The 9,188-nt window shown below is 41.5% G+C and overlaps 1 protein-coding gene across 6 annotated transcripts in view; it reads left to right on the forward strand.

Annotated features, from left to right (window-relative positions):
• The window catches only part of DCAF1 (DDB1 and CUL4 associated factor 1), a 93,835-nt gene that overhangs the window by 42,287 nt on the left and 42,360 nt on the right, over positions 1-9,188 (forward strand). For all 6 annotated transcript variants that reach the window (XM_006169356.3, XM_006169357.3, XM_006169358.3 and 3 more), the window contains 3 exons: positions 3,943-4,080; positions 7,484-7,996; positions 8,304-8,405. In XM_006169356.3, the coding sequence (XP_006169418.1) occupies positions 3,943-4,080; positions 7,484-7,996; positions 8,304-8,405 (753 nt within the window). The remainder of the gene's footprint in view (positions 1-3,942; positions 4,081-7,483; positions 7,997-8,303; positions 8,406-9,188) is intronic.

Here is a 9,188-nt window from a genome sequence, read left to right on the forward strand (position 1 = left end):
CCAAATCCAGTGTTCCAGAGAAAAGATCATAAACCCCTTTGACATAGTATTATCCTATCATTGGATTACATGATGATTTTTACCCTGAGGACTATCCTATGTGAATGGTTGTTTTTTTTTTTTTTTTGGAGAGGTTTTTGCTATAGGGTGCGTGCAGACAGAGACAGACATAGACACAGAAAACGAGAAATCACCCCCCAGGGGGGATGGCCACGCTGCAATCCCTTCTCCATTCTCCTTTCGGGATCTTGGGCATGCACGCACACGCGCCTGGCCCGCCCCGGGCGTGAGTTTTAAGCCACCGGGTCCGGGATGCAAACCCTGGTCGACTACGTGGGAGTCCAGCGACATAGCCATTATGCTAACTGCTGGTTCCCGTGAATGGTTTTTTTAAAAAATTTGTATTTAGTTTTATTTATATATGTATATGTGCGTGTGTGTATACATACATGTGTATACACACATTATAATTAGATGTATAAAAAATATATGTGTATATAATGTATATATATATATATATATACACACACACACACACACATAATGCATACACACACACACAAATTACTTATTTATTTTTTTGGAGAGGTTTTTGTTATAGGGCACATTCACTCCCCAGAAAGACAGAGAGAGGCAGAAAGCAAGAAATCACCCCCCAGGGGAGATGGCCATGCCGCAATCCCTTCTCCATTCTCCTCTTGGGATCTTGGACATGTATGTACACGTGCCTGGCGTGAGTTTAAGCCACCGGGTCCAGGACTTGAACCGTGGTCAACTACGTGGGAGTTTAGTGACATAGCCATTACGCCAACTGCTGGTCCCTACATATATATTTATATATATAAAATTTTATTTAACTTTTAATTAATTGATTTATATTTTAATTTGACCAGAGGGAGACAGAGTGAGAGAGAGAGAGAAAATGAGAAAGCAAGCCACCAGGTCTGGGGCTTGAACCATGGTTGGCCATGTGGGAGTCCAGCACCCTTAACCACTATGTCACTTGCCAGCCCCTATTTAGTTTTATTTATTTTTTTTTTTAAGAATCATTTTATTTTTATTTATTTATTTTAATTTGACCAGAGAGGGACAGAGAGAGAGAGACACGGAAAGTGAGAAAGCAAGCCACCAGGTCCAGGACTTGAACTGTGGCCAGCCATGTGGGAGTCCAGTGCCTTTAACCGCCATGCCACCTGCTGACCCCAGTTTTATTTATTATCTTAAAAATTTGCTATAGAGCACATGCGCTCACCTGAGAGGAGGAGAGAATTGAGAAAGTAAGCCACCAGGTCTGGGATTCGAACTGTGTGTGGTCAGCCATGTGGGAATCCAATGCCTTAACCACATCGCCACCTGCTGGCCCTGTAAATGTTTTATTTTGTTTGTTTGTGAATCAATATATAATATTTAATTGCCAGAGATCATGTGCATTCACCAGAGTGAGACAGACAAAGAGGGAGAAGGAGAAAGCATCCCCCAATGGGTTGCGATCACGCTGTGATCCCTTCTCCATCCTGTCAGACCTTTGAACACACATGTTCAGTGGATGCAAACTGTGTGATCAGTCATGTGACAAACTCATACCTTCTCAAAACTATCACTCAGTTTTTTTTTTTTTTTTTAATAAAGAGATACCATTAATCCATTCATGAGACCGGCACCTTTATAATCTAATCACCATGACCCAGTCTCCACCCACTAAGGCCAAATTCTAAAATACGCCTTTTGGGGAGACGAACCATGACAGGGCCAGAACACCTGCCTTATGTTGTGTGCTGTCTAAATGTGCTCCATGCAGCAGTATAGTTCATCTATTGATGACGATGTGAGAGAAACAGGTACAGAGAAGTAGACACCACACAGTTTCTACAGTTCTAAAGCATTTAATACTTAACGAAAATTGAACAACATTGTTAAAATTTAAGAATGGTTAAATTCCTTGCAAGAGTGAGGAGACAGGTGATACTGGAAGGGACACATGGATGTTTACATTTCTAAAGCTGGTAGAGTGTAGGTGATTTTCATTTTCTTTGACTTGTACCTGTTTATGTGTATTTTTTTTTTTTTTATAAAAGCTGATTAAAAATAAATTCAGAGGGACTGGCAGGTGGCGTGGTGGTTAAGGGCTCTGGACTCCCACATGGCTGACCACAGTTTGGGTCCAGGTCCTGGTCCTGGTAGCTTGCTTTCCCACTTTCTCACTTTCTTGCTCTGACCTTCTCTCAAATTAAAATAAATAAAATAAATAAAAAAGATAATACAGAACATGTGGGTTTAATTAAATAGTTCTTTGGTGGAGGACATCTCAGCATTAATATGTTACCGGTGCATTGTGAACTTTTGTTATTTTTAGTTTTGCTGTAGGGCATGTGCGAGAGAGAGAGAGAGAGAGAAAGCCACCATCAGCCCCCATTGAGGATGGCCACTCTGCAATCGCTTGTCATTCATACTCTTCTTGAGATTTTGGGCACACAAGCGTGTCTTCCTGGTGTGTGTTTCAAGCCTCCAGGTCTAGGAAGCCAAACTAAAATTGGCCATATAGGATCCAGCTGTCAATCTTTTTTTGTTTAATTTATTTAAAAAATATTTTTAAGAATTATTTCATTTAACTTTATTTTGAATTAGACCAGAGAGGGACAGAGAGAGAGAGAGAGAGAGAGAGAGAGAGAGAGAGAAAGAGAAAGAGAAAGTGAGAAAGCAAGCTGCTAGGTCCGGGACTTGAACCGTGCTTGGCCACGTGGGAGCCCAGCGCCCTTAACCACCATACTGCCTGCTGGCCTCCTTTAAATTCTTTTTAAACATTTTTAAAGTTTATTTATTCCATCAGAGAGAGAGAGAGAAAGAATCCCCAACAGGGTCTTGGTGCCACAATGTATCCCCAGCTTCAGCCAACACTGGATTGTGAGCATGTGTGTGCACAGTGCACTCAGAAGGTCACTGGGCACAAGCCTGGAACCTTCCCACACAGGTCAGCCTCACAGAGCATCCAGAGCCTCTGCACCCCACTTTGTGAATTTCTAAGGGGGATATTTCTAGTGCTGCACACTCAGCCTTGGTTCCTTTTGGGAATTAACATTTAAAATAGGGATGTATTCTAGCTTGAGTCTTTTTAAAGTTTTTTGCCATAGGGTTATGCGCCCACTGGAGAGAGACAGAGAGGGAGAATGAGAAGTCACCCCCTGGGGATGATGGCCACACCAAAAGCACTTCTTTTCCATTCTCCTCTCAGGATTTTGAGCGCACTCACACATACAACCTGGCTGTTTTTCAAGTGCTGAACCTTGTATGCAGTTGGCCACATAGGATCCAGCCACCTTAACTACTGTGCTACCTAGCTGGCCCCAGGACACTTGTATTTTTTACCTTTATGAGCAACGTTGAAATATTTCATTAACATTTTTTCATGATACTTCTATCTTAACTTACGAAAGTGTGCTGTCTGAATTGTACTATTTTATGATATTATTTGTTTCGTTTTTCATGATAGAATGTTTATGTGTATGTGAAAGTGAGAGGAAGAAATGAGCACCATCCACTGGGTCTGATCTCCTCATGATCCCTTTTTTAATCCTCCAGCCCACTGGATCTCAGATACTTGCATGTGTGCCTGGTGTTTTTCTTCCTTTTCTCTTTTTTAAAGAATTGTTTTATTTAACTTTATATATATATATATATATTTATTTATTTATTTTAATTTGACCACATAGGGACAGAGTGGGGGGGGGGAGGGAAAGCGTGGAAGCAAGCCACCAGTCTGGGACTCAAACCAGTGCCCTCAACCGCCATGCCACCTGCCTGCCACATGCTGGCCCCCTGGTGTGTTTCAAGTGGACCAGACTGGGGATTTGTGGTCGCTATCTATAATATGGCTTTTCTTGAGCAGTGTATTATGCCACATCACAGAGACAGTTCTTCTGAATCGTACTATTTGATTTATTATAGGAAGGAATAGTTGAAAATCTCTTTAAATGGGCACGAGAGGCTGATCAACCATTGAGAACATATTCTACTGGACTGCTAGGAGGTGCTATGGAAAATCAAGACATTGCTGCCAACTACAGAGATGAAAATTCTCAACTGGTAAGGACCATGTTAGAATGAATTTTTAAATATGATGGGATAGTATTCACTAGTTCTTTCTTGCTTTCTGAATCTGAATAGGTAAATTAAAAAAATATTTATTTAATTTTTATTTATTCATTCATTTATTTTAAATTGACGAGAGAGAGAGAGAGAGAAAGTGAGAAAGCAAGCCAGCCACCAGGTACAGTACTCGAACAAACTGTGGTCGGCCATGTGGGAGTGTCCAGCGCCTTAATCACCTACTGGTCCCCCTGAATAGGTAATTTTTTTTAAAACCTTGTATTGGAGCATAGCTATAATTTCAATATTTCAAGATTATTTTCCTTAAGAGTTTTGATTTCACTATTTTTTAAAAGGATTATTTTATTAAGCTTTCAGTATTTTTTTAAAGAATTATTTTATTTAACTTTATTTATTTTATTTTGACCAGAAAGGGACAGAGCGAGAGTGAGCAAGAGAGAGGGAATGTGAGAAAGCATGCTGCCAGGTCTGGGATTTGAACCATGGTTGACCATGTGGAAGTCAGCAACCTTACCTACCACACTACCTCTTGGCCCCATTATTTCACTATTTTTTTTTTAACTTGAAAGTCTTATTTTAAAAAAATTGCTATATAGTGTGTTTGGTTGCCAAAGAGAGAGAAAGAGCATGCACTTCCCACTGGACATGGCCACACCACAATCCTTTTTCCTGTTTCTTAGTGTCATCAGGATTTTGGGCACACATACGTATGTGCCTGGCATGTTTTTAAGCTACTGGGACCAGGATTGGAATGGCTGGGATTTGAACTGTGGTTGGCCATATGAGATCTGATTCCCTGTGCATAGGACTTGACAGCTACCCTACTGGACTAGTGAAGAGAATAATTGTTTTTCACCTTGTTAAAGATTTTTTTTTTAATTGCCAGAGAAGGTATGTGCTCACCAGGGACAGATAGAAAAATAGAGAGGGAGAGGGATACGAACCTTCCAGTGGGGCGTGGATCATGATGTTTTATACCAAATAAGAAATAGTATCATTCCTGTGTCCCATTCTCTTTCTCCCCTCAACATTTGTTATGTTTATGAAAATTTTCAAATGCATAGCTAAGTTGGAATAATTTTATAGTGAATAACTATATGTGTATTGCTTACGTTTTTCTTTTAAGCTTATCTTGTCATTGAGAGAGACAGAGACTTAGAAATATAGCACCCTGGATAGGGTCTTGACACCATGACCCATACCCAGCTTCAGCTAGCCCAGATCATGGGCACATGTGTGCCTGTTGTCCGTATGTAAAAGGGCCACTCTCCCATTTGATCTGCCTCACAGAGCATTGCGTTATACTGCCTGAGTTGATTGTGAACATTTTGTTATTTTTATTAATGTATTATTAACTTTTTAGATTTTTTCTATAGGGTGCATGTGCTCACCAGAGAAAGAGAGAGGAAAAGTGAGAAATCACCCCTGTGACGGATGGCCACACCACAATCCCTTTTCTGTTCTCAGAATCTTGGGCACACAAGCACACATGCCTGGCATGATTTTGAAGCCACTGGGTCTGGCATTCAAACTGCATGTGGCCATGTGGGAATCCAGTGCCTTAACCATCACATACCTGCTGACCCGCTCCCTTTTTTTAAAAAAACTAAATATACCATTTTTTAGGGCTAGCCCAAAAAGTAAGTACTTGAAAGAAATGTAAAGAACAATATAGAAAACTTGAAAAACAGATTATGTAATTACGTATAATGTAGATGTAACAACTTTCAGGAGGATATAAAAGTTTGAGAAAACTCATGTTTGATTTCCAAAAACATTAAAAAAAAAATGTATCTAGGGGGCTGGCAAGTGGCATGGTGGTTAAGGTCGCCAGACTCCCACATGGCTGACCATGGTTTGAGTTCTGGATCTGGTGGCTTGCTTTCTCACTTTCTCCCTCTCTGTCCCTCTCTGGTCAAATTAAAATAAATAAATAAATAAAGTTAAATAAAATAATTCTTAAAAAAAAAAAATGTATCTGGTTTCCACCTCTTCAGATGTGATGGACCCAAATAGATCAGTTGCAAATGATGTGTTCTGCATGGAAATCTGGTTTGGGTTTTTTGGAAAATTACATGGAAGTAAGGCTTTCAGCCATAGCTTATGTCATCAAGTTATACAAATCAAGTCAGCATGGTTTTTTTTTGCTAGACTATGTGTGCTTGCTGGAGAGAAGGGAGTGCTTTTGGGGAGAGAATGAGAAAAGGAGGAAGCACGCCCGGTGGGGAATGGCCATGCTCTAATCCCTTCTCTATCATTTCTCCCTCTTTTTGGGATTTTTGGGCATGTGTGTACATGTGCCCTGCATGCTTTTCAAGCTGCCTGCTCTTGGACTTGAATCATGCAGTCAGCCATGTGAACTCCAGCTCCCTTATGTACCATACCACCAACTAGCCCTCAGGTCACCATGTTTATCAGATCTTTACTCTTTTTTTTTTTTTTAATTTTTCTTTTTCTTTTTTTTTGGAGAGATTTTCACTGTAGGGCACATGCGCTCGCCAGACAGAGAGAGACATAGAGACAGAAAGCGAGAAATCACCCCCCAGGGGGGATGGTCACGCCGCAATCCCTTCTCCTCCATTCTCCTCTCGGGATCTTGGGCACGCACGCACACGCGCCCGGTGTGAGTTTTAAGCCACTGGGTCCGGGACACGAACCACAGTCGACTACGTGGGAGTCCAGTGACATAGCCATTACGCTAACTGCTGGTTCCCCTCAGATCTTTACTCTTATTAGGCATTGGGCGAATTGCATGAGTATTTAGTCATTCTTAAGTGGAAATAGCAATTATTTATTAATGACCCAGCCATGGTGGTGCAGGTGGGAATGTGCTACTATGTGGTGCTGGGATCATATGGAAAACAATGGTTCAGATCTCAGGTCGTGCTTAAATATGTGAATATGACAGTGATCTTGCTGACTAGAAAACTGGGAGGATTACTTTGTTATGAGACTTTGTTGGGGTTGCCTGGTTCTCTCTCTTCCTTTTCTCCTGCCTGCTCTCCCTCTCTCTTTCTGAAGAAACAAATTTTTTTAACAGAGGTTTTTGCTATAGGGCATGTGTGCTTGCCAGAGAGCCAAGAGAAAGAAAGCAAGAAACCACCCCTTAGCGGGATGGCCATTCTGCAATCCCTTCTCCTTCATTCTCCTTCATTCTCCTCTCAGGATTTTGGGCATGTATGCACATGTGCCATTTTTGAGTCTCAAGCCATTGGGTCTGGGACCAGAACCACAGTAGACCATGTGGGAGTCTAGCACTTTGACCACTACGCCACTCTCTGGCCCCAGAACAAAATACATTTTAAATATTATGTGTTAAGAGTCATTTAAATTAAGATACAGAAGAGATAACCCCTTTTAATCCAATATTTGTTGGTAGGTGGCAATAGTACTTCGAAGACTGAGGGAACTGCAGCTTCAGGAAGTGGCTTTGCGGCAAGAAAACAAGCGTCCCAGCCCGCGGAAGGTCTCTTCTGAAGCCCTTCTGCCTTTGGATGAGGAAGCCGTGGATATGGACTATGGTGACATGGCGGTAGATGTAGTGGATGGAGAACAGGAGGAAGCTTCTAGAGACATGGAGATCTCTTTTCATCTTGATTCTGGCCACAAGACTAGTAGCAGAGTGAACTCAGTAACCAAACCTGAGGAAGGAGGATTGAAGAAAAACAAGCTGGCAAAACAGGGTGACAGGGAGAGTTTTAGGAAAGCTAAACAGAAGTTGGGTTTCTCGTCTTCTGATGCAGATCGCATGTTTGTCGAGCTGTCTAATAGCAGCTGGTCAGAAATGTCTCCCTGGGTGATTGGCACCAATTATACCCTTTATCCTATGACTCCTGCTATTGAACAGCGACTCATTCTCCAATATTTGACTCCTTTAGGAGAATATCAGGAGGTAAGCTTTTTGAGAATACTATTGACACTTTGGGGAGATTATGTTTATTTCTGGGGTATTTTTGATAACATTTTGTACATTAATATGTCATTAACTATAGAAAAGTCTTCTCAAGCTGGTAAAGTGTTGTGCAGATCAGTTGTGATAAGATCTATTAGATCAAAGTGTGTTGATAATGTTTTTTCTTCATTAAGGAGGTAAGAAGAGGTGCTTCATTTCTTTAATCGTTTATCCTCGTAGAATGAAATAGGAATGTGTGAAAATAAATCCCAAATTTAAGACTTGTCTTTTTTGGTGTTCATTTCAGTTACTTCCCATATTTATGCAGCTTGGATCACGGGAGTTGATGATGTTCTATATTGATCTGAAACAGACTAATGATGTCTTGCTGACATTCGAGGCACTCAAGGTAACATCTTCCTTCCTCCTCTCTTCTTTCCTTCCTTACTTCCTACTGGGTGGGGAAAGGGAGAGAGGTGGTTGGTATTTTCAATAGGGTCTCACCTTGTTGTGATCTGCCTGTCCCAGCCTACTGGGTAGCAAGGATTATTTATTCATGCTACCATCCCTAGCCTGCATAGGTTGGTCTGGGAACTGAACCTGGTCCTACCATGTGTCCCTAAACTCATAGTAGCACCCTATTTCTTGCACCACTGTGGCCGGGCCTCAAGGTAAAGTTCCTAGAAAGTATTAGGTCACTGAGGCCAAGCTGTGTTGACGCAGGAGGCAGGGCACTGCTGTGTGATACTGGAACCATGTGATCTAGATCTACCCTCTTAGACCCACCCAAACACATCGGAATACCTCCAGTCTGGGCTGGCTAGAAGGTGTTGGTAGGTGATAGAAAAAAAAATAGCATGATGAAGTAGGAGATTTATCTTAGTCGTTACTTTGTTGCTAGACAAATACTCAAGACTGTGATTTATAAATACAAGTTTATTTGGTTCATGAGCCTGGTGGCTGGAAGGTCCACAGGTATGGGCTAGCATCAGATTGGCCTCCAGTGCTACATCACAGCATGACTGATGGAAGCAGAGAGAAAATGTGCACATGCCAAGAGAGAAAACAAAATTCCCACTTCCTCTGTCCCTCCAGTGCCCCCGGCCAATTGGGTGGTGCCCCATTAGGCCCAAACCATCTTTTTTTTTTTTTTTTTTTTTAGTTTTTTTGCTATGCTGGAGCCCGTGTGCCC

This window comes from Tupaia chinensis, unplaced genomic scaffold (assembly GCF_000334495.1).
Source record: "Tupaia chinensis unplaced genomic scaffold, TupChi_1.0 Scaffold147003_1, whole genome shotgun sequence".
Classification (NCBI taxonomy): Eukaryota; Metazoa; Chordata; class Mammalia; order Scandentia; family Tupaiidae; genus Tupaia; species Tupaia belangeri.